The sequence below is a fragment of the Symphalangus syndactylus genome, chromosome 5 (assembly GCF_028878055.3).
Source record: "Symphalangus syndactylus isolate Jambi chromosome 5, NHGRI_mSymSyn1-v2.1_pri, whole genome shotgun sequence".
NCBI lineage: Eukaryota > Metazoa > Chordata > Mammalia > Primates > Hylobatidae > Symphalangus > Symphalangus syndactylus.
In genome coordinates this window covers 142,394,117-142,418,744 of record NC_072427.2, presented here as the reverse complement: position 1 = coordinate 142,418,744, position 24,628 = coordinate 142,394,117, and the positions used below count along the sequence as shown (strand labels likewise).

Genomic DNA, 24,628 nt, shown 5'->3' with positions numbered 1-24,628 from the left:
GACACCAAGTAGTGAAATCCAGCTGTATATTTCTAGAGAGAGTTACCAGAAAATGAGGCCAGAGATAAACTTCTTGAAAGTAGTGAAGAGATTTGTCTAAGATCCTACATAGAGCTGGGAATTGGACCTAGACAGTCTGGTCCCCACAGAAATTAATTTCTGATGGTAGAATTTCAAACACTGTGATCAACTGGCAGTGGGAGAGATTCTGAGCAGAGCCTTGCATGGGAATCCTTCAACCACAGTAAGTCTAAACCTTTCTTCTCATAAATTCATCTTTATAAGCTTCCCAGACGCTCTCTGGGACACAACTCCTGAACTATACCACTAATTCAGTTTCTTCACCAAATTATGTTATATTGTACACACATACTCTTCCATGAAAACAAAGTCATGATTCAGACAGCAATGCAATTATCAACAATAAATGGTAATACATAAAGAAAACAATCTCTTGATTAACCAAAATAGCAAGTAAATGAACATGCAAGTTTGAGAAATGGCTTCTCCTGTGTATCAAGGTATTGATCCCTTGCCCCACAGGTGTAGGGACAAAAGCCGAAGGACTACTTTCCTTCACTGTGTTGCAAAATTTCACATCTCTACTCTACTTTGCTCAAGAATTGTCAAAGACATGTCTTACCCTTTCCCACTTCCTCTCCTTGTTCAGAAGAATTATCACCAGTTTCGGGTGCATCTGGTAACCATCTTCACTGAAGGACAAATTCCTCCCCTCAAAAGTGACGTTGATCAGATACCTGTAAAGATAAAATAAAAGGAAGATTAAAAGTATGAAGAGGGTATACCACGAACAAGGCAGTCAGGTATATAGAGAGAAAGCTGGCTGGAGACAGACAAGTAAATAGAAATACGGATACCATTATCAAATTTGGTACTCCTTGAACTCCCATTTCATTATGCAATAGAGTCATCCAAGTTTTCGCATAGTAGGAATCATATGAAAAAGTAATATAAAAATTTGAAATAAAAGATGTTTGGTCACCACATGTTCTCACTTACAAGTGGGAGCTGAACAATGTGAACACACAGACACAGGGAGGGGAACAAGACACACTGGGGCCTGTAGGCAGGGAAGTGGGGAGAGGGAGAGCATTAGGAAAAACAGCAAATGCATGCTGGGCTTAATATTTAGGTGATGGGTTGATAGGTACAGCAAATCACCATGGCACAAGTTTACCTGTAAAATGAACCTGCAATCCTGCACATGTACCCCAGAACTTAAAAATAAAAATTTTTAAAAAGGTGTTTGGTTTAAGTTCAGTCTAGAGGTATGACTTTGAGCAAATTACTCAGCCTTTTTGAGCCTCTGTGTTTTTCCTTATCAGCAAAACCTAGGGTAATAAAGGGATCTACTTCATTAGGTTTGTAAGGCTTAAAGAGGATAACTTAGGTTAACCACTTACCATGCGGCTTGGTGCATAGTAGAGTCTCATTAAGTGCTAACAATTGCTATTGAAAAACAAAGGTGGATTAAAAGCTGGAGGTGGTAGAGATAAGAAATGAAAGTAGGAGTGTACCAAGACAACTTTCTGCTAAGAAAGGTGGCATGTAGGAGCCTAGAGTCTCCCTCTATCCCAGAGATATGTACATACTCCTTAACTCTTGCTAAGGTCTTGCCAAGCCCATACTTCTAAGAGTTGTGAGATAAGTGCAGTAAGCAGGGATCTGATATGACAGGATGCATCTGGAAACCAGGGCTATTACACTATGTATAGGGAACAGAAAATACTAAGGAATGGGAAAAGGTGGGAAAGGCATTTCACAGAGTGCTCTGGTTACTTGTGCATAGATTAGCAGAAACTCTGGAGGTAACTAGAGTCAGACCAATGAAACTGTCTTCCTCCTGGACACCTTCACCTTAGCCCACCCTTTTCCCTTCTGGCTGCTGTCATCTGATGAGCAGTCCCTTCACTGGGAATTCCCAAAGGCATGCTCATTACAACTGCATTAGTGCAACTGCACTGATGGTAATTAATGTCCTTTTACCATAATGGCCCAAGGAATCAATAATGATTAGCTCTGTGTTCACATGATATGTTACTCTGGAGCCTTGGGCTTAATGTTGCTTGTGAGACATGTCCCTGCTAGAAAGCAAAAGGGGTATCTTGTAATTGCAGTGAGGATGCTAAAGGAGGCAGCTTAAAGACTCTTTTTTTAACTCCTCTCATTCAATGAAACTGGGAGGTCTTCTTTGATTCTTCCAGGTAACATTAGGTTAAACAACAAGGTTGCTAGGATGCATATTCTTCTGGTGATTCTAATGATGCTGATGCAGCATGAGCCAAACCCTCATGGATCACTTCGCATTTCCAGAATTACCTGGGATGTTTAAGCCTGTCATTCCCTGGTCCTGTGTAGCCTCACAAATGCAATCAAGAACACAGAAGATCCCAAAGGAGTAGCGATTCCTAGAATCTTAGAACTGAAAGAGATTTTCACAATCAACTAGCCTACCACTTCTTACAGTTTATGCTTCCCTTCTATACCATAAAATTAGTCTTCTCAGCTCTTCTTGAATTCTTTCACTGATGGGGAACTTTTAATGGCACCTTCCAGGCTCAAGGTAGCCATCTCGGTGCTGGCTACTTAGCTCTTTCTTACTTAAAGCTGAAACCTCCTCCCCTGCAACCCTTTGATACCTGTTTCCTCTTTAGAGATTCTACAGTCTTAGTCTAATCCTTCTTCTACATGAGTTTCTCAGGTATTTAAAGACATTTGTCATACATCCCTTATGAAATCAATTTTACTCTTTAAAGAACTGTTAAACTCTTTTAGTTCTATAATTTTAACTTGATGGATTAAAAAACAAGCACGAGGAGGTTAAATTATTTGTCCAATGTTATTGCATGGCAGATGCACCTGACAGCAATAACTTATGCATACCCTGAGAATGACCCTACAGTCTAAGAAAAATGTATGTTCGGAGCCCTAAGCTAAGAAATCTGGGAATAGCCAACCCAGAAATTCACTTTTTATCTATGAAGGGCATCTAAACCCCCAGTTCATCTCTTGGAATGCAGGCCATACAGGGGATCAAAGCCCTTTGTTTTGGATTAAATGAACATTTAGGTGAACATTGCTAAGTGAAAATGCTATATAAACGACATGTATTTTACAAATGGCATCAGTTCTCCTGTCCAGCCCACCACCACTGGATTGTCCTTGTATGTAAGTTTCCCCAGTAAATCCTATGTCTCATTCATTATCTCTGGGTCTCTTCTTAGGCCTTTCAGATATGGTGCCATCGCTATTGGAGTCAATAAGGGTCCAGCATGACAGTTACACAGCTAATTGGGAGCAGAAGTAACATTTTAAGCAATATCTCCAGTTCCATGTCCTTTCCTGACACCAGCCTGATTCTCATATACAACATCAGGCTTAGCATCCTAAGTCCTTTACATATTCCTCATATACCGTGGCTTCACGTTCTCTACCATCCCACCTTGGCTGCTCTCTCCAGACGCCTCCACTCAGTGACATGCAGCATCCCCAGCACAACTCAGTGCTCAATCTGCTCCACTCCTTGCCCTGCTCCTCAGCTCTCAGCCCAGAGCTGCTCACCCAAGCCTATCATTAGTATAAAGGTAATATTCAGGTCTCCTACAGTTTGCAATGACTCTAACACTCCAACCAAAGGCCCTGAAGAATTCATTGCAGAGAATATAGTTACAAAATCGCAAGACAGGATATTTTAAACCAACAAACTAGAATGTAAGCACCAATGTAATATACTTGAAAATGTATTCTTACTACAAAGACCCTGAATAATTTCTGGAGTCTTCAAATAAACTTTATGAGACATGTAAAACAATTTGGTCTCATCTATTTTGAAAGGAGGAAGGAAAGAAGGAAAAAGGAAGAAAAGGAAAGAGGAAGGAAAGAAAGAGAGGAAAAGTGGGAGGAAGGAAGAGAGAGATAGAGGAGAGGGGTAAGGAAGAAGAAGGATAGGAGGGAAATAAATTATCTAGTTTAAGCATCCACCTTTTCATCAGACATTGTGCTGAATGATTCTGCCTTTATCTAAAACACCATTAAGAATATTTAAAGGAAAGTATCTATTTCAGAAGGCAATTATAAAAAAGAAGTTCCAAAAATAATTCAATTAATAAGCAACATCAATGGAATAACTATATAGCCTCTCAAGACGACTTCTTTGAAGGGGACAGCATTGAATTAGGTCTACAAATTGAGAAATCTGAACTTGCAGAAAATCACACTCATGAGCAATGTAACTGGTCTGTAAATTTTTCTGGCTATTCCTGTTCCAGCACCTTCTGATTTTCCTTAGAAATTGTTCTCTTTCTGGGGCGCTCCCCCTCTTCCAGCTCTAAGTTCATTTTATCTACCTAAGTACTCCTCACGTATTTTACACTTATCAAAAACATTAGTAAAATTTTATGACAATATACAAAATATTCTTCTCCAAAGTATCCTTCCATCATTCATATCTGTCAGCAGCATATAGATTAATCATTCACACTGTGTTTTTATGACTAATTTCTTGTGGTGTGAGAACATTTAGCCATTAGTGAGGAGCTTACAAATATACACCAGCCTTGAGCAAGATGCCCTTTGAATAGCAGAACAAACCCATCCATTCATTGGTAATGAAGAGTGTGAAAAAATAATTGGGGGTGTGGTCACTTCTAGACATGTGATCTTGGCACCTGAATCTCAGTTATTCTTCTTTAAAAGGGAGACATCATTTTACTTCCAGCTTATCAGAGAAGTCTGTTGTGATGATCAAATGAAAGAGTGGATGGGAAAACTATATAAAATATAATACAAATATAAGGTTATTTAATAGGAAAAATTCAGAAAAAGAATATATTAGTATAATTTGAGTGTCTAAAGTCGAGAAAGTGGCTTGATTTTAAACCTCAGTGAATAAGTGTGATAACTACATTTTAACAAGACTCAATTATCAATGAAATACATCTGAAAAATGGAGAATGGCTTCCACATATGGAGGCTAAACTAGATCAAATGGCTATATTAATCAATTTAACTTTCCATAAGACATGAAAATATCCAACTACCCTTGGATCTGGCTGTACTTTGTCAATTTTTAATATTAATTAGAAGCTCAAAACGTTCATGTGTGAATCCTGGGTAAAGGATTAAATTATAATTAAGATTGAGAGATGCCATAGCTATTCTATTTCTCTCCAAACATGTCATCCTCAAGTACACAGTCAAAAAGCTTTGCTTCAAGTGGCAGCCAAATGCAGTAGTTCTGTCCATGAGACTCAAATCCCCTGGAAGTCCCATCAAGGTTGTGTGAGTGTGTGTGTGTGTGTGTGTGTGTGTGTGTGTGTGTGTATTTTAAATTGCTTGCTTTGTCTCTAGAATGTAGTTTGAACCTTAAGAAACCAGATGGTCTGCCTCATACAGTTCTAATGTTACACAGAATCTCACATTGCTAAAACTAGGAGAGAACTTAGAAATTATCCATTGAGAACCTTCATTTTAGAGAGGAGAAAATAGGTCCCAAGATGCAAAACAACTTTCCCAAGGTGACCTGCCTGTTCAGGACTGGAGCTTAAGTCTTCTGATTCTCAGCTCAGGGTCTTTCCATGATCACCAAGTGAAGTAAAATCAGTTCCACAGAGCTCCAGATGTGCATTTTAGCATGCTTGCATCACATGGCACATCCTGGACTATATAGATCCCTAATACAGACTGCACAAAACAAAATCTATCTTAGATGATTAATCTACCTGCTTGCCTGCTTGCTGAGAAAGAGCCTCAGAATCCTGATGGGCTCAGAGCCAATACATTTGCTTTATACGACCAAAGTCACACCACAGTGAGCTTAATGGGATCAGGCTAAGGTTAAAGAGCCCTTCTGCCTCTCTGACTTTGGCCATGCCACTCCAAGCTCATCTACTGCACCACGCTGATACCCACAGCAATGATTTAGCAGCACATCCTGAGTGGGAGGCACTCGAAGGAGCTCTACCAGAATTTTCCCAGCCAACCAACAGCCCTAGAACTATAATACTTACTTTACCCTGTATGTCTTTACAAGCACTAGATTTTTAAAAATTAATATCTGCTAATGTGTCAATAAGAGAAGAGATAGCATCTCATTTCATCCAATCTTTTCATCTTCGGATGAAACGGACAAAGTCCATCAGGGCTTTTGTGATTAGATGACAAGGCTGAGAATAGGACCCAGGTGTCCTAACCCATAGTCCAGTGTTCTTTCCATGTGCCACCATGCTTTTAAAAAGTGGCAGTTTTTCATATCTCTCATTTTCATTCTCTAGCTATTAAAAGTAAAGTGATAAAGGAACACAGTTCCAGGCAAGAGACAAGTTCTTGACCCCCTCTTTTTTGCAAGTTTCTGGCTCTGAAAAGCTGTAACTCTGTAACTTTGTATCATTCGTGTGTCACCTTCTAAAGCCTTCAGCTTCCTCATCTATAAAACAGGTGGTTCATACCATCTTACTTGTCTGATGTGAGAAGCTACAGAGAGGATCCTTTGACCTGCTGTTTCTCTCTACGTTTCTTTTCTTCTTTTTTAAAAATAGTTTGTATTGTGTATATGTAAGGTATCCAACATGATTTTATGGGATACATATAGATAGTAAAAAAGATTACTCTAGTGAAGCAAATTAACTTATCTATCACCTCACATTTTATCTGATTAATACTGTTCTTATTAATGTTGCTATAATTCTGTTATTATTAGCTGCTGTTATTACTCTCTACCATGTGAATGGAAAAAACACAATTCTTTTGAAAGACTAGTTTCTTTTTAGAAATTATGATTATTTATACACAGTACCTCTAGAAATAGCAGAAACAATTTCCCAAAGGATTAGAAATAGTGGACTTGAAAACTTTTAAAAGCTACCTAATTACAGACTGGTATTGGAGAAAAGAGGCAACGATATTTAAAAATTCGATTTTCAGTGTTCTGGTTTAGATAGACTAAATAGAAATTTCTGAATTTTTCCCAGCTAAGAAATTCATAATTATCAAAATAAATCCAAAATGATTAATCCAGTTTAGTGTGGTCAACATGGCAGGCAAGATTATTACAATCTGGTCAACAATGTCCTCTTTTTAAGGAAGAAGGATTTGAAGAAGTTTTAAATGATTCCTTTGAGATATGTCATATATAAAAATATTAAACTCTGTGGTTGGACAACATAATTAGAAATGCCAGTTTCCTAAGCTGTTCTTTTCTCTTATTTAGGCAAAATGACACCTTGTAGGGAAACTCAGGAATAACTGATTTAAAGAGCAGACTGTAATATTAGTTTATGATTACTTGAGATGGGTTAAAAATAGTTTGTCTTCCAGTGGGTTACACATTTTCTCTGAAATGGTGTTTACACCATTAATTTATTTTGCAAACCATTCTTCACAAATCATAAAATGTTCAAGTTTGGGCTAGTTCATATCATAGTTATTTAAATTCTAAATTAGTGGTGTTAAATTAATGAGATATTAAAGTATCTTAAATTCTAAATTAGTGGTGTTAAGTTAATGAGATATTAAAGTATCTTGAATAGTGATTGATACAAATTTAATATACCTCTTATCTCCTACTGGTGGTGAGAAATGTGCTTTAGTCCCTTAGTAGTTTGGGCTGAATTGAATTCATTAGAGGTGTAAGTGGCAATGTGTAAATTCACCATCTATTATGAAGAAAAATTATTTTCAGCCCCCTTGGCCTAACAATAAAAAATTTCAGAGAGCTATTACCTGGATTCTGTTTCACAACTGAATACCATGAATTAGTTTAATCTGCAATGAAAGAAAACAGAGGAGGACTGATATAAGAAGGTAGAGAACATTAACCTCCCTCCAAAATGATGCTATCTTTGACCAATTATCAAAGCAATGAGAATTTTAAGGAGTTCTGTCACCAGCTGTGATAACCTCCTATCTATGCCACCTTTCACCAGGCAGGGTCAATGTGACAGGCCATGGCTAGGGAACAATGCTCTCTAGACTTACCTACGGGTCCATCTGGGATGAAATGGAGGAACTCATTCTCATTAGTAAGACATTCTCATTCAAATGAATGAAAAAAATCTGGAAAACGCCCCAAAATGCTTAGTGGTGAGAGGTGAATAGAAAGAAAATAAAGGGGAGAAACAATAAGTAAAGAGGGAAAGAATACAGTGCATATAACACATGTACACACTCATACTACAACAGGCAGTGTAGTGAGGTGTTTAAGAACAAGGGCACAGTTCTTAAACAGTGTAGTAGTCACAGTCCCCATTCAAATCCTGCACCCACCAGTTCTGAAGTTGTGTGGTGTTGCAAGTTATGTAACCTCTCTTTCCTCATTTTCTTCCCCATAGAAAATATGAATAATATTACCTATCTCATAGGATTGTTGTGTTTCAATATATATAAATGGGATGTGAGGGTGATCTGGCTGCGACATCTGTCACCCCATCGATTACCAGGGTTGATTCGGCTGATCTGGCTGGCTAGGCAGGTGTCCCCTTCCTCCCTCACTACTCCATGTGCATCCATCCCTAAGCTGCAGGCTCAGTGGAAGAGGATGACCATTCCCGATAAAGGAGGACTGATCTTCGTTCAAGGGTATATGAGTAGCTGGGCTTCCATTCTAGAACCTCCAAACAAGCTCTCAACATATATAAAGGACTTAAAATTCTCCCTATCACAGAGTAAGCATTATGTATTAGTTGCTGTTACTGTTGTTATTATTATTACCTATTTTTTACATTGCCTGGATGTCAGGGGAGTTAGCATTTGAAGGGACTTTTGGATCACAATCTAACTGTTCACATTGAGAGCTGAACACTCTGAAGCTTGGGAAAATGATGTCATGCTTTGGCCCACTTAGTTGAGTCTGGGTCTCCTAATTCCTGGATCTCTGTTTTTCCATAATACTACCAGTTCAGTATATTCTCTCTCATTCCTATAACATCCAAAACTATTAAGGCTTGGGAATATTTGTCTGTTCTTACTATGATTACTTACCCTTGTGAGGTTTTTTGCAGTGGGCAGTCACTAAATCATACCACTTCAATATAAAGTTCACTTTCCAAGGAAGACAAAAGATGTGCTCATACCTCCGTAATTTTAGTCTAGAATAAATGATTCCCCAAATGATCCCCTTCTGACCTCCCAGATCCCTGCTTTGAACACTACGTAATTCTTTTTAAAATCCCTTTGGAGAGAACACACTCTTGATTATGTGTGAAGGTACCATACTTCCTTAGGGAACTAGTGAGGCTGCCTTTTGATGCCAATTAATCAAATGTGCAGAATACCAAAGTTGCTTCTCATTTAGCTTAGTGCACAGAACTCAGTGATGAAAAATAAAATTCCTCCTTGTGTTCATGCTCACAACTCTTAGTCACCTCTACTATAGGTGAGACCTGGTAAGGTGCTACAGGAAAGCCAGACTTATTGGACAGTTAGAAAGGTAGAAATCCCCAGTGAGAAGAAACCAAGTAGCTTTTCTGCATAATGTTACTGTCACTGGATTATTTTTCTTTTTAGTTCATATTTCCATGCTGTATATAAGTCAAAATCACTTTCTTAAAACACTGAATAAAATTCCTTTCTTCTTCCATAGATTAGGTGTTCAGTATGATGGAATGCAGCCCAGAGTAGGTAGGCTATCAAAACGAAGTGGTGAGAACTTCCCAGAGAAAATACCAAGGCAGGTCAAAGGCTAGCTGATCACTGACTACATTGTTATCTATTTTGTGATTATTAATAATTTTAAGGTGAAGGCTTGTCTTTCTGACATCCATTTTAGCTCACAGGCTGGCAAAACTATTCAGGGGCTATGTAAACAATGACTGGCCAAGATTTCTCTAGGACATTCAACTATGGCAGGAAGACTTTCCTTCCCGTGAACTTTCAGGCCTACTGAAACAAACCCTGAGCATATGTACTCAAGAAGCCCTTGGGTAAGAACCTAAAGTGAGTGACCTAGGTATGATATCAAGGGAAAAAAATAAGAAGGCTTTTCTCTCCCTTTTGATCTTTCTCCATTTCCTCAATTTGTCCTTTCTAGAGCCTCTTTCTACTTCCTCTTACACATTGGGTGGTCAACAAAATCAACACATGGGAAATATCTCCATACACACAATTCCTGCCCCCTCTGTAGCTACCATATTTTTGACCTCACAATTCCCTCTAACAGCTCTACTGAAGGGGACAAAAAAGGTAGATGAATATATGATGAGTTGGTGATGGCTTCACTTACAGGGCTGGAGAGTGGAAGTTATGAGGAATTGTCACTCATGGAAAAAGAAGGTTATAATTTAGTCTTCCAGTAATGGTTGGCAGAGTTCTTCAAGTGAAGATTTATAGAAGTGATTATGTTGAATTGGGAGGAGGAGAGGGTCAAAGGAGGGAGGATCTTCCAGAGTCAGGGGGACGTTTCCAACAGACAGAAGACTCAAGATGCCTGGGTGAAGATTATGTCTTTAGGGGAAACAGGCATGTCATACTATGCATGTGAGACAGAGAGAGTGGTGGAGGCTGTTGACTCATTCAAAAACATATCTCTGACTTCAGAAAACCCAGTCATAAACCACACCTACCATACAGATAAAATCCTTTCACATAGGGAACGAAGTAATTTCTCCCAAGGAAAGACCAGAGTAATGAAAGACATGCAAAGTGGAATATAATCTGGGAATGGAGAAAGTGAACTGACAGGAAGATTTGTTCACAATAAGGAGTTTGTTAATGTGGTTCTCGTAGCACATTCTGGAGAACAGCTTTCTGAGCTACAGTTCAGTGAGATGAACAATCTCTAACAGTAGGGTTGGTTTTAAGGGTACAGGAAATTTGTACTAGATGGCAGTGAAAGGGATATTATGGATCTGAAAACTGTGAAGCCAAATGTGTACATAACCAAAGAAAATACATCTAGATGAGAAAAACCATAATGCAAAAGTGCTGGTCAAAAGTTATCAGCTAGAGTTTCTTTAAGTTTCACTCTAACGCAGTACATTATGGCACTGTTTCTAGACCAAGTTAGAATAAAGAGGTTGGGGAAGATCAAATTTATGTATTTATTTAGCTAAAGACATCCATTGATCTTTTCCAATATTCTAAAATGAGATTGGCCCTTGAGCCAGAATTTCAAGCAAGATGAGGTCAAGAGTTTCTTTAAACCAAACCCCATTTCCCACTTTTCTCATCTTCAAGAGGACAGCACCATGAACCCCAATTGCATCTTCACTGGGAAGCTGAAAGAAACGTGTTATCATCTGTCCCTGCTGTACTCTGTGGGGGCTAGAACTCTGCTGTTCCTTCTTTGTCAGGGGATCCTAGCTCTTTCTCTCCCTCTGTAGGTTGATGTTTCCATGGAAACATGCTCTTTAATGCTTCTGAAATTACTGTGCATTTATACCATTAACTCTTTTTTGACCAGGGAAAATCACAAAGAGATTTTTCAACCCCTATGAAAAGTAATTTTATTTTCTATCTCTTCTTACTGGGAACTTTTAAAAAAAGTAATTGGCATCTGATGATCCTGTTTCCTCCCCAGACTTCACTCCTTAACCCTTTTAATCTTGGCCTTTGCTTCTCTTTTCTACTGAAACTATTGCTGCAAAATCATCAATAATCAAACAAGGTTGCTATGATTTGGCTGTCTGTCCATCCAAGCAAGGATGTGTGTCCCCTCCCAACCTCATGTTAAAATTTGAACCCCAATATTGGAGGTGGAGCTTAATGGAAGCTGTTTGGGTCACAAAAAGATTAATGCCCTCCCTCGGGGATGAGTTCCTTTTTTTATCAGGTCCCATGACAACCAGTTGTTGAAAAGAGTCTGGCACACCCCTCCTCGACCTTGCTTCTTCTCTTGCCATGTGATCTCTCAACATACAGTGTCCCTTTCACCTTCCCCCATGAGTAGAAGCAGCCTGAGGCCCCCATCAGAGGCAGATGCCCAATATTGAACTTTCCAGCCATCAGTATCATCAAAAAGTAAACCTTTTTCCTTTATAAATTACCAGCCTTGAGTTTTCTTTATAGCAACACAAAATAGACTAAGACAAAGGTCAACAAAAATAAAATCAGTAGCCTTTGCTTTATCATCATTCTCCTAAGTGTTCTATAGTCTCTAACAGTTGATACTCCCAGTTTTTTTTAGCAAGTCCCCTTTTTGTACTTTATTATTTAAAGTAGGATAATATCTTGGTTCTCCTTATACATCTCAGGCTAGTCATCTCTCCATTTTTTCTCCACTTTGACTTGAAACTCCCCAATTTGGGGGTATACCAAGATTCAATTTTGAGCCCATATTGTCTCCCTCTGAGATGCATTCACAGCCATAACATCAAAAATCATGCCAAGGTCTCCAAAATCCCTATCATAGGTTCCACCAGTTCCCTGACCTTCAGCTCAATATTTCTGATTGGAATGTTCTACTTGAATGCTCAGATCAAACTTAACATGACCAAATCCAAGCCAGGTTCCCCTATGTCTTTAGACAATGAGACCACCACACTTACAGCTTTAAAACTGTTACAGCTTTGTCTTCTCTCTTTCTGTTATAATTTCATCTTTAACACATGAATGAAAAGAAGAATTAGCTGGCTGCTCTTAGGCACTGGATTCCCAGGATGAATCAAATCAATTAAAAGTCAACTGTAGTTTAGCTTCATGTACAAAATATGCTGACTGACACTTTTCCCCTCTTCAGCACATAGTTTCAGAATTTTGTCTCCACAAGGTAAATGAATCTCATAGCTTTATGATCTATAAGTGAAGTTGCTTGGAAGTCTTATTTCTGCTCTGGCTGCTCAATTTTTTAAAAAATCCAACAATGCTACCATTTATTGAGCACATGCCTAGCCTTGTTTTGGGTGCTTTACATTATTTTACATTCTCACATCAATGATATAAAACAGCAGGTAAATACTGTAATGAAAACCCAAGGTTGGGAGCACTGGGAGTTGAATCCATCCACTTCTGAATGATTCTAAAGCCCATTTTCCTTCCATTGCCCCACACTAAGAACAATGTTGTCAAGAGAAGCAATGGTCAGTAGAGAAGAAAAGAAAAAAGCCACAAACTTCTAAGACGGTAGAACTAAAATTCAAATCCAGATCTGAATGGCTCCAAGCCCTAGGTTCTCGATTATGATTTATACTACCAACCAGCAGTCCATCAGTTGTTTTAAATTGTCCCTGATGCCATCATCATAAAGAGGTCTACAGGAAAGTCAACTAAACACACAGGCTTTTTACAGCCCTAAGAGAGACAAGAGGCACATTACTGGTAAGGAGCTATGTTCATAGGATAATCAGAGAACCCCAGTCTCTAAGGGCTGTCAATCTGTCATATTTCACAAGCACTAACCCAAAAAAGTGAAGAAATTGAATGAATTTGCCTTATAAGAAAACAGGAGAAAAACCACACAGCAGTAAGCTTGACTGGACTTATAGAGGAATTAATTCTTAGATCGTGCTCTGGAAGGAAGTCAGTTATGAAAGTCTAAGACTAAATTCTCAGAGTTCTTGTTAAAGGCAGACAATAAGAGCTAGAATATTTATTTGGTTTGGTTAAGAGTGACAAAAACTTATCCTGGTTTGGCACAGAATATCCAAATTCTCTCTGGACTTAAAAATACAATATTAAAGTATTTATTTTGGGCTATAATGAACTCTCAATTGCCCTCAATAGGACAGGCTGATCTTCACTTATGATCTGGACAATCAAATACATAAATTACTCTCAGTACTTACCCTGTTTGATCTCTCCATAGATTTACACTGTAGAATAGCTCCTTCCTTTGCAATTGCTTTCTGTCTAGATACTACCATGCTATGTTATCTTAGTTATCCTCCTTCGTCTATGATTTTTCCTTCTTTACTGGATGCCTTTATCTTTTCTCTTATTTCACTTTTTAAAGGAAATTCAAAACAGGCTGTTTATTTCTCATTTTATGCAGATATCAGCCATTCCCATGGCACAAACTCTTCTTCTAAGTGGATTAGTCCAATTTTTCTCCTCCAGGTCTGACCTCTTATTCCCCATTTCCATCCCTTGCCAGTCATCCCCACTTGTATTTATCCCTATTACAAACTCTTAGTGCCCGAAATTGATTGGCTTTATCTTTGCTCTCAAAATAGCTGACTTTCAATTCTTCCTCTCTCTCAATGGGTTAAAACTTATGAAGCACTTGGAAAGGTGCCTGGCACATAGTAGGCACTCAGTAAATATTAACTAGTCTTATTCCTTTAGTCTTGAAATCTTCCAGCTGTCTCCAACATTTTTCTTTTAATTTCCCATGCCCAATCCATCCTCCAAAACTTCCCTTTCTTTACAAAATGATTCTTACATTTGTCCCTTTTCTACTCCCTAAATGTTTACCCTAGACCAGGCATATATCCACTGATACCCAGATCCTTGCAACAGCCTCCTCCTGGGCCCTTTGCCTGATATCATTGCCACCCTCCCCAATACTATCCCCATTTAATCTTACCATGAGATTTCTTAGTGCCACATCACTACTTGCTCAAACATCTCCAATGGCTCCACGCTGCCTAGAGCCAAAGTCTGCTCTCAGCAAAGGTTCTCTATATCCTGGTCCCTTCTACCTGTTTGGAATTCTCTCATCTTCTTTACATGAACTCTTGCTGAAGCCAAGAACCATCTTTGCTGTCCCCTGACAAACAGTATTTACACTTTCTGCCTCTTCCATTTTCTCTCAATTGAGCATAATCCAAATCTTGCTCATGCTTATGGACTCAGATCAAATCTTATCCTCTCTCTACACTTTCCTATCAATCTGAGGCCTTCTTCCCTCTTCTCTCCTCATCTTATTTTGCCTCCAGTCCACATTTCAACATTTCACCTGACTTGTTCTGTTCCCTTTTATTACTTAACTTTTTACTTGTCTGTATCTTGTCTTCCATGATAGACAACATACTATTTAAAGGTAAAAATCAAAGCTCGTCCTTCTGTTATCCTTTGCAGAACCCAAACTAGTGTCTTGCTTGTGGTAAGTATTCAATAATACTTATTGATTTGTTTTGCACCTGAAAAAGACTAGTGTTGAAATCCTCCCATGCTACTTTCTCACTTCTCACTCCCACCCACACCCCTTCTATGTCACACCACACACGCACACACACACACATGCAATCTATCTATTTACAAATACTTTTTTTGCCTTTCTCTCTCTCCCTCTCTCTCTCTCACACACACACACACACACAGATGCAACTGGCATTGAGTACTGGTTCCCTGTGGAAGAAAGTAATTCCTCCAATTATTAATTTAAAAAAAGAATAAATTCTAAAGAATATATATAATCTACAATCTTTCTTTTCTAAAAAATGAGATGAAAGTTTGGATTGACTTCATTCTTGCCCAGACTCTTTTTAAACTTCTCCCTTTTAATGTTTTTCTCATTACTCTGTCCATAAAAACACAGATCTGCCTGTGAGGATCATGTAATCTACCCAAATCCTTATTCTCTCCATGGTATTGTGCCCTTGGAGAGAGCTGACACAGAAGTGAACATAATTAATGATCAGTAGAGAAATCAAAAGCGATTTCTCTTTGTTTCTGAAATATTTTATTCTGTAAGAAAGAAAAATAAAATTTCTTGATATTGCGGTTGCTGGCTATGATTTTTTTTAGTTTAGAAACACAAAGCATTGGGGGAATCTGAAATATATGTTAAAATTAATATTTGAATATTCTTTACTAACATAAATCATTTTGTCAGTTTGGGAAGAAATGAAATCAAATTCATCTTACTTATAACATTGAGATGAGGAGGTCTTTTAAGAGAAACCAGAAAAACAAAAGGGACATTTATTCATTTTTTTCTAGTACTTTTCAATTTTTGAGAAAAATTAAAATATCCTCAGTGAAGGAGAGGAATAACCTTTTTCTCAATCTTCACATGGTTAGGTGCACATAACTACAAAATCCCGTTCTCACTCCTTTCCACTCCTTACTCCCTACACACATCACAGCAAGGTGAGAGTGAATAGTTGATATTCACACTAAGATCTTCTCTACATTTGGCCCAACTCTTAATAACCCAGGATGTCAATATCTTCAGAGAGGCCCTGTGGGTCCACGCAAATAATGCCCGAAGTGAATATTCCATGGTTGGGAAATTAAGAGTTGAAGATAGTTCAGAAATTTCTTGTTTGTAGATAACACCAGGACATGATGAAGTAGTCCAGGTGGAAATCAGAAAGGTATTATTAATAAGTCTCTCTGAACCACAGTAAAGACTTTATCCCTGTGAAAGCAAAGGAAGTTAATTTGATTACCACTTGCTTGAATTCCCTCAAATTCTTGGGCATCCTAGCATAACCTACAGGAATTTAGCATTTCAGTCAATTTCTTTACCCCCTTTTCCAGTCACTTTCAGGTTGCTTTGATTATATTAAGTTAAAAACACATTCGATATGATTGGGGAAAGGAAGCAAAATAGCTTGAAGAAATACAGTGTTTGATGTCTTCAATTACAAAGGGGGTTGGGGTGAGTGTAGAAGAGATAGAAATGTGAGAGAACAAGCACACACTAGAGACAAATGAAGAGATGGAGAGGAGATGAAACAGCATGCAGCATGCTGGATAACGTCTCCATGGCAACCACATTACATGTACAGAGAACTGCCAAAATAAGTCAAGATCCAAGCAAGTAGGTGTTGGTGGAAAGAGAAGACAAGCACTCAGCAATGGACAAAAACCACCTAGAGGAGATGAATTATCTTTGTGAATTTAACTCTTCTTCCCATTTGTTTTTCTAACCACACCCAAAGCTCTAGTTTGAGTGAGAATGTGTCTAAAGTGTCAAGGCTGTCAAATCCAGATCATTCAGGAAGGTCTCAGGATGACATGAATGAGGCTTAAAAAGCCCCCGATTGAAGCCAAGAGAAAAATCATAAGTGAGGTAAATAATTTCCCTGTAGCAATTAACTCACTTTCTCAAGTTTTTTCAGCAATTTGCACAGAAGGAATATACTTTTTTATTTTCCAGGTGGCTTCAGGAGGGGTAACAAAGTTGATGAAAACATTATTGGGCAGGTAAAATGGAAACTATAAAGATAGGTACCAAGTTCACACATTAGGGAGCTAGGCGGTCCATTGGTGAAATCTATCCCTGTAACACAGGGAGAATCCTATTAAAAATATAGTTAAGATGTCCCTAGAGAATATAGGTGCTCAGAATACATACTGCAGGTCCTCAAATGACATATTTTTGTTCAACTTGTTTCCTTACATTGATGAGAAAAAAACGGATTTCTGGTTGGGCGGGGCCACTGTCTGTGTGGAGTTTGCACATTTTCCCCACGTCTGTGTGGGTTTTCTCCAGTTACTCTGGTTTCCTCCCACATCTCAAAGCTGTGCACGTTAGGTGAACTGCCATGTCTACATGGTGCCAGCGTGAACAAGTATGGGTGTGAGTGTGCCTTGTGATGGGATGCCATCCTGTCCTAGCTCAGTGTTCACCTTGACCCTCAGCTGTTAGGGTAGTCTCTGGCTACCCGAGACTCTGAATTGGAATAGTTGGGTAGTAATCATTACTTATTTTCATTAATTTTTCTTTTCTTTTCTTTTCTTTTTTTTTTGAGGCAGAGTTTTGCTCTTGTTGCCCAGGCTGGGGTGCAATGGCGCGATCTCGGCTCACTGCAACGTCCACCTCCTGGGTGCAAGTGATTCTCCTGCCTTAGCCTCCCGAGTAGCTGGAATTACAGGCACCTGCCACCACACCCGGCTAATTTTGTATTTTTAGTAGAGATGGGGTTTCTCCATGTTTGTCAGGCTGGTCCCAAACTCCCAACCTCAGGTGATCTGCCTGCCTAGGCCTCCCAGAGTGCTAGGATTACAGGCGTGAGCCACTTCACCCGGCCTCTAATCTTTCTTAAGTATACATATAGCTCACATTTATCTTAATGTTTAATATTAGAAGTGTGTTAGGTCTTTATTTAGAAGTTTGATGATGTTTTTGTGACCAGAGAGATACTACAGGAACTTAAGTCTTTATACCATTAGCTGATGGTCAAATTGGTTTCATTCTACATCATTTCGCTTAAGGTTGCAGTTTCCAAGACCCTATTGATGAAGTTAAGTGAAGACTTATTGCATGTTTCTTGGGACATTTAAAATTACCCAGCAAATATAAACTAAAGTAAATACACATTTATATATTTTATATTTAAATATCAAAATATGTATATATGTGAAGGAAAAACCATAAAGCATGGCATATACCTTATAGCCCTTCCTCTACACCTTTAGGTCACCACATATAAGAACCGCAAGCTGTCAAGTATTTTTATGCCTTCCAGCAGCACTCGTGGAGAGCCCATGATAGCATGCAACCCAGGGCTGTTTCTCACAGGTTTACATCCAGAAGCTGAGCTGGGTCCCTGACATTGGCCTGGAGAGCCTGTTAAAAACATGGATTCCTGGGCCACACTTGAAAGACAGGGATTCAATATCCCTGCTTCATAGTATGCATTTTAAATTTCCCTGGGTGTTTGTCTTGTGTAGACAGGCATGGAAACCATCAGAGGAAGCATACATCCCTCCTTCCCCTTCTCCCGTGACTCCCCTACTCTCTGCCTTGCCAAGCAGTGGTGAGGAACCCTTTCCTTGCCTCCAGAACGGCAGGTCATCACACCTGTTAGAGAGCTGTTCCCAGGGCACTTATGAGGCCAGCAAAGTGTCCTTCTGCACTGAAAAATGAGTTAGACCAGTTCTGGTCACCAACTACTACCATCTAGAGGAGTTTGCTCTCAGATGCACTCTCCTATAAATTCTGGGCAGAAGGGATAGAGAGGAACTAGGAAGAAAGAGAACCTAGGTTCCACCAGAGGACCGAGTCAGCAAGGGAGAGTAGTTAGGTCTTAAGGTGCAATAAACAGCCAAATTTTGAATAAGAAATAAACACACTCTTTTTTCTCTTGTCCATGCACAGAAGTACTTCCCTACATCATAGCCTTGCCAGAAAAATTAAAGATAAGTCAAAAGAGCCCTTGAACATCACATAGCTCAACACTCAGCTCTCGTACTGTTTGAGAACACCATCATTTTCTGGTTTAGATTTATACAACTGTACATTTGGAGAAGTTCTTCCAAAACCAAATAATTGTATAAAAAGTGAAATTCACCAGGTGAGGCATCTGACAAAGGCAGTGTCAAGTTTATGCAGCAAATGCTTATTGAACCCTATGATGTGTCAGGCACTGTGAACATGGAGATAAGTAAGAAAAGTCATCATTCTTCTCAAGCACTGATTGTGTTACAGGTGTCTTATGTATGTTACCTAATATAATCCCATGTTACAGATGAGGAAACTGAGGATCAGAAGGTGACTCATTTTGTTGAAGTCAGACAGCTAGTAAGTGACAGACTGGAATTAAAATTGAGATTTACTCCCAAATTATACTTCATGAAGTCCACTACAGTAGCTCCTTCTCAGTCTATTGTGTAAGAAAATGTCATATATATATATATACATATACATATATATATATATATATATAAATAAATATTAGTCACCACATATCCACTCTTCTCCTCTATTTTAATCCTCAAACAGGCACCAAGGGTACATGGAAATATGATGAGACAAAAAAAGAATGTGTCTTCTAAGAAGAGATGAGACACTACTCATATTACTTTTTCCAGGACTGGGGAAAGTGAAGAAAAGTCTCTGTGAATGAAGTAAAGGATTACAATGTTTTTATGGTCTTTATTTGCCTTTTCTTTCATTCTTCCCTCTTCATAAGACTTGACGCTACATGTGCTCCTACTTTAGAAGTGACAGACTCTGAAGAATTAAGAGGATTTAAAGTGGTGTCAGTGACAAGGAACAAGGAGTTTGCTGTTCTATGGAAAGCAGCAAAGGGATCCCTAAGCTTTCTACATTGTCCCACTCAATTCACAAAGAGAGAAAACTGACATGAAAGAAGGCTTTGTCAAGAAAATAAAAGAATTTGTATTTTGGGGTGTATCCTAACCATCATATAGAAAACAGACAGGATAGGAAACCAGTGCATAAAGCCTACATCTTTCGCTCACCTATCCCCTTCCTTCCCTTCTACCTTGCCAAATACTGGCCTACCACTGTCATCTCTCTCAGGTGTATGACACAGCAATAACTGAGTCAAGCCAGCAAAGCTGAGGAGAGGAAAACCCCATGAAAACAATGGTTTAAAGACTATGCTGGTTTTATAAAGAAGTAAGAACATAAGAAGCTGGTGGGGAGCAAGCTTCAGGCTTCACCAGGGGAGTTATTTTAGCTGGGTCTGAAAGAGCGAGTAGTCTACTTGGCAAAGAAGAGAAGAATGGAGAGTCCAGAGAATGTGTCAGGTACAAAGAAGAGTATGGGAATGATGAAGGTATAGCTGCGGGACAGGAGGGAGGAAAGAGAATAACGGAGTCAGGGTGGGCAGAAGCAATGGAAGGAATAAGGCTGAAAACAGGGCCAGTTGTGAAGCTTTTGAACAGGTTGCTGTATTCCTAGAAATAAGTACCCAAGAACAGTTTTCAAACAGGGCAGATAAGTGATCCAATTAATTTTTCTAATTACTTTTTTTCATTGTTGTTAAGAAAAATAATGGTTGGCATAAAGACAGGTTAAGGGGCTCATCGTGTAGATAAGAGAAACAACGCAAATCTGAACCCCAGTAGTGGAAATGGTGATTGCACGCTGGAGAATAATCTGAGACTGCTGTGAAGAATGGATGGATGTGACATGTGAAATGTAGTGGATTTAAATGCATCAATTGCTCCCTGTGGCTGCAGGGAGAATAAGTATAGCTCCAACCTCTGCAGGTCACTATCAAGGTATGACACCTTGTATTTATGATCTTTCTTACTATAACTACAACCTCCTTAGGACTGCAAGGTCAAAGGTGAGCTGGCTGGTTCTTATTAAAATTGGCAAAGGAAGAAGAAATGCTTGGGAGTCAAGAAGGAAAGGAAGCCTGGAGCATTAATGAAGACCAAGAAGGGGTGCAGCATAATCATGTTGCGTATTGGAAGACTGGGCTAGTATGAGTACACAGAATGATGTGAGGGAGACAGCATCCCACAAGTAAACTTTTATATATGTAACAAAAGGTGTGCAACTACCTTGAGAGCCCTCGTGTATTCAGACATGAGAATACTAGCTTGGAGTTCTTTAACTATCTTCATTGTTCTTGTTCAGCCTTCTCAAAATCACCAACATCTCTTTTGCATAGTGGGATATAAGATGATTGCTTCAGTAATTATTCCAAAGTCCACACCCTGATGTCCTCTCAAATCTCAGAGATGTCAGTGCATATCATTTGAAAAAGTTGCCCCAGGAAAAAAAAAAGTTGCTAGAATCTACCTGCACCATGCAGTCTCACCCCCACTAAAAACTTCTACTCTAATATGTGCCTGACCTATGCTGAATGAGAAGAAAGATTGCACACCAATCTGATACTTCAATGAACTCATATGGACTTGGGCTCCCTCTCATTACAGCATCATATTACAGGAACATGTTTAAGTCATGGCTCACTGCGATTCTCAGCTGTATTCTGCAATCCTCTTTCATCCTGTTTTCCTGTAAGTGAGCTCTTCATTATCAGTACTAATGCAGGACAGGGAGAGCATACCTAACCAAAATCAACAGATAACTCCAAAACTTATTGTAGGCAAAGGGTTCAAAATTCTCCCCCACCAAGCCCTTTGCAGAGCTCCTATCATGAAGCAGAACTTAATAATGCTTTAGCCATTCTTTGTGCTTCTCCACATCAGCTGGTGGAAGTCCTAACAAGCAGCAAAATGACCAAAACCCAGCAGGAGGGGAAAGGGTGAAAAGCAAAAGACCTAGAAACTGCCCAAAGTGGATAATAAGTGCCTGAATGATGGGCTGTTGGAAAATCATGCCCTGCTTGATGAGGTTTATTCCCCCACCCCCCAAATGCAATGAAGACAAATCACCCAGCAAGTTTGCTCTAAGATGTAAATTCTGAGTTACCATGAATTACTCCCACAACTCAGGAGAGAGGCAAAGAATGGGAAAAGCCTCAATTTTCACTTTTTAAATGTGCAACCATAACCTTAAAATTCATCCAATTCAGGAAGCAGCTTGTCTCTAAATGTGATTAGAAAAAACACAGAACAGGCTATTGAGTCTATCAGGGCTTCTGACACACTCACAGATGGTGCAATTAACATCAGGCTGAGTCCGTATCCCTACCCCATTTCTCCCTTGTCACCCTACTAGCTTTTGGGAACACCTGATTTTATCTCCCCTTGAATTCTTATCCCTGTTCTCTCTTAGGTAGGTGCTACAGTCACTAGAAGGAGACTCCTTATTTGACAGTGACATTCCAAAAGCAGGAACTAGAGTGGGGGTGCTGGAAGGAGCCTCAACAAAGAGGCTCTACTCCATGTTCCTCATCCCAAACAGTTTGTCCAAGGTTGCACTTAGGGACAATATCCCTACGAATGAAATAGAGCCTTTTAAAGAGATCAGAAGCAATATAACCTCATCCATTAAATCTGTGCAGTGAAAACATGGCATCCAAGTTAGTATTTTCTGTACTTTTGTGTGCATTTCAAGAATTTCACATTAAAAATGTTTCACTGTATAAAACACAAAAACACAGTTAACCTGCACCAACACTACTGTTTCACTATTTAAGCAGAGAATGTTGATCCTGAGAGTGCATTTTGCTCAATTCAACATGTGACACTGCAACATGCACCAAAGTCACAGATAAGATCACTTTTGCATCTGACATGTAGGATGATAAATAGATCCCACTTGCTCTTCTCCACTGGATAGCATTTCTTAAATGAGAAGCTGGGACATTATTCAGATGCAACCACCATTGCACAGAACAGCACTATTTCTTCCAGCTTCGGCATTCAGCTGGAGGTCACCTCCCCACATCATTATCAGGCCGTGCTCCATGGTTGATGAGGCAATGAGTGGATAACACACACTGCTGAGGGATGCGCGTGCATGCTGTTCTGTACTGATGCAATACCATGTGGTGGAGCGGGCGGGGGGGTGGGGTGAGGAGCGGAATAATTTTACATTTAGGAATGTCTCCAAATCCCAGCAAATCCCTGCCTTATTGAAACAATGAAACCCTCCACAAGGAGAGCCCCTATAGAAAAGCAAGACAGCAGGGAATTTCTCAAAATGTTCCTTTTGTGGAGACAAGTAAATATTAGTTGAAGCTGCTTTGATAGTATAATTTCAATTTTGTATACGATAAAATGACGTGTGTCTGAATAAACAAAATATATTTATAACAGATTTTGACAAGCCTGGCGGAAAATATTCAAAAAATATAACAGTATCACATCTTTGTGTGTGATAAAAATCAGTGTATTATATAACTGTTTCAAATATTTCCACAGTGTGTATACATGTATTACTCTTATATACAGAAAAAATATATTTTAAAAACCAAAGAAGATCTACTTTGATCATCGGCATAACAAATCAAAATTATTTTTATTTTTATTTTTATTTTTATTTTTTTGAGACAGAGTCTCTCTCTGTCACCCAGGCTGGAGTGCAGTGGCGCCATCCTGGCTCACTGCAACCTCTGCCTCCTGGGTTCAAGTAACTATCCTGCCTCAGGCTCCCGAGAAGCTGGGACTACAGGCGCGTACCACCATGCCAGGCTAAATTTGTATTTTTAGTAGCGACAGGGTTTCACCATGTTGCTCGGGCTGGTCTTGAACTCCTGACCTCAGGTGATCCACCTGCCGCAGCCTCCCGAAGTGCTGGGATTACAGGCGTGAGCCACCGCGCCCGGCCAAATCAAAATTATTATTGTAATATGTAAAAACTTGGGAAGGTGACCATCCATTGAAACATTGTCTAAAAAAGCAGAATAAAAATTAGGCACATGCTATGATGACAACTATATAAAAGTAAGCATGCATAAGGTCAAAGGCTACAGTAAAATCAAAATACTTATGTTAGGATGGTGGGAATATCAGTGAACTTTCTTCTATTCTGATTTTCATATTGCTGCTGTCTATGTATTACAGGCCTTGGGAAAGTTGGCTTCTCTGAGGTCCCATCTCCCCAATACCTGCAGTGCATTGTTGTGCTACAAAGTAGGACATATACACTTTCTGGAACTAATAGATAACTAATAAATGGTGGCCACTAGGGTCTCCTAAATAGAAGTACAGTAAGCAAGCTTGGAACTTTTATCAAGGTATTACAAATAGTAAAAGAAATCTGCAAAAGAATCATAAGAATTAACATGTAACACTTAACAGGGATCTCTGAAAAAAGATAGGGTTGGCAAAGGAAACTTGTCTGTTGAGAACCTACAAAAAAAGAATTAATGTATAAAAAAGTGACTTTTCTAGCACCATGGAGAGGAGAAATCCACCTGAAAGGACAAAAATAATTTTTTTTTTTTTTAGATGGAGTCTTGCTCTGTTGCCAGGCTGGAGTGAAGTAGCATTATTTCAGCTCACTGCAACATCCGCCTCCCAGGTTCAAGTGATTTCTCCTGCCTCAGCCTCCCAAGTAGCTGGGACTACAGGTGTCCGCCACCACGCCCAGCTAATTTTTGTATTTTTAGTAGAGACGGGGTTTCACCATATTGGCCAGGCTGGTCTTGAACTCCTGACCTTGTGATCC

General features: G+C 39.2%; 1 protein-coding gene across 3 annotated transcripts in view; it reads right to left on the bottom strand.

The window, feature by feature from the left end:
* The window catches only part of GRIN2B (glutamate ionotropic receptor NMDA type subunit 2B), a 418,101-nt gene that overhangs the window by 112,514 nt on the left and 280,959 nt on the right, over window positions 1-24,628 (bottom strand). For all 3 annotated transcript variants that reach the window (XM_055280574.2, XM_055280575.2, XM_055280576.2), the window contains one exon: window positions 644-758. In XM_055280574.2, the coding sequence (XP_055136549.1) occupies window positions 644-758 (115 nt within the window). The remainder of the gene's footprint in view (window positions 1-643; window positions 759-24,628) is intronic.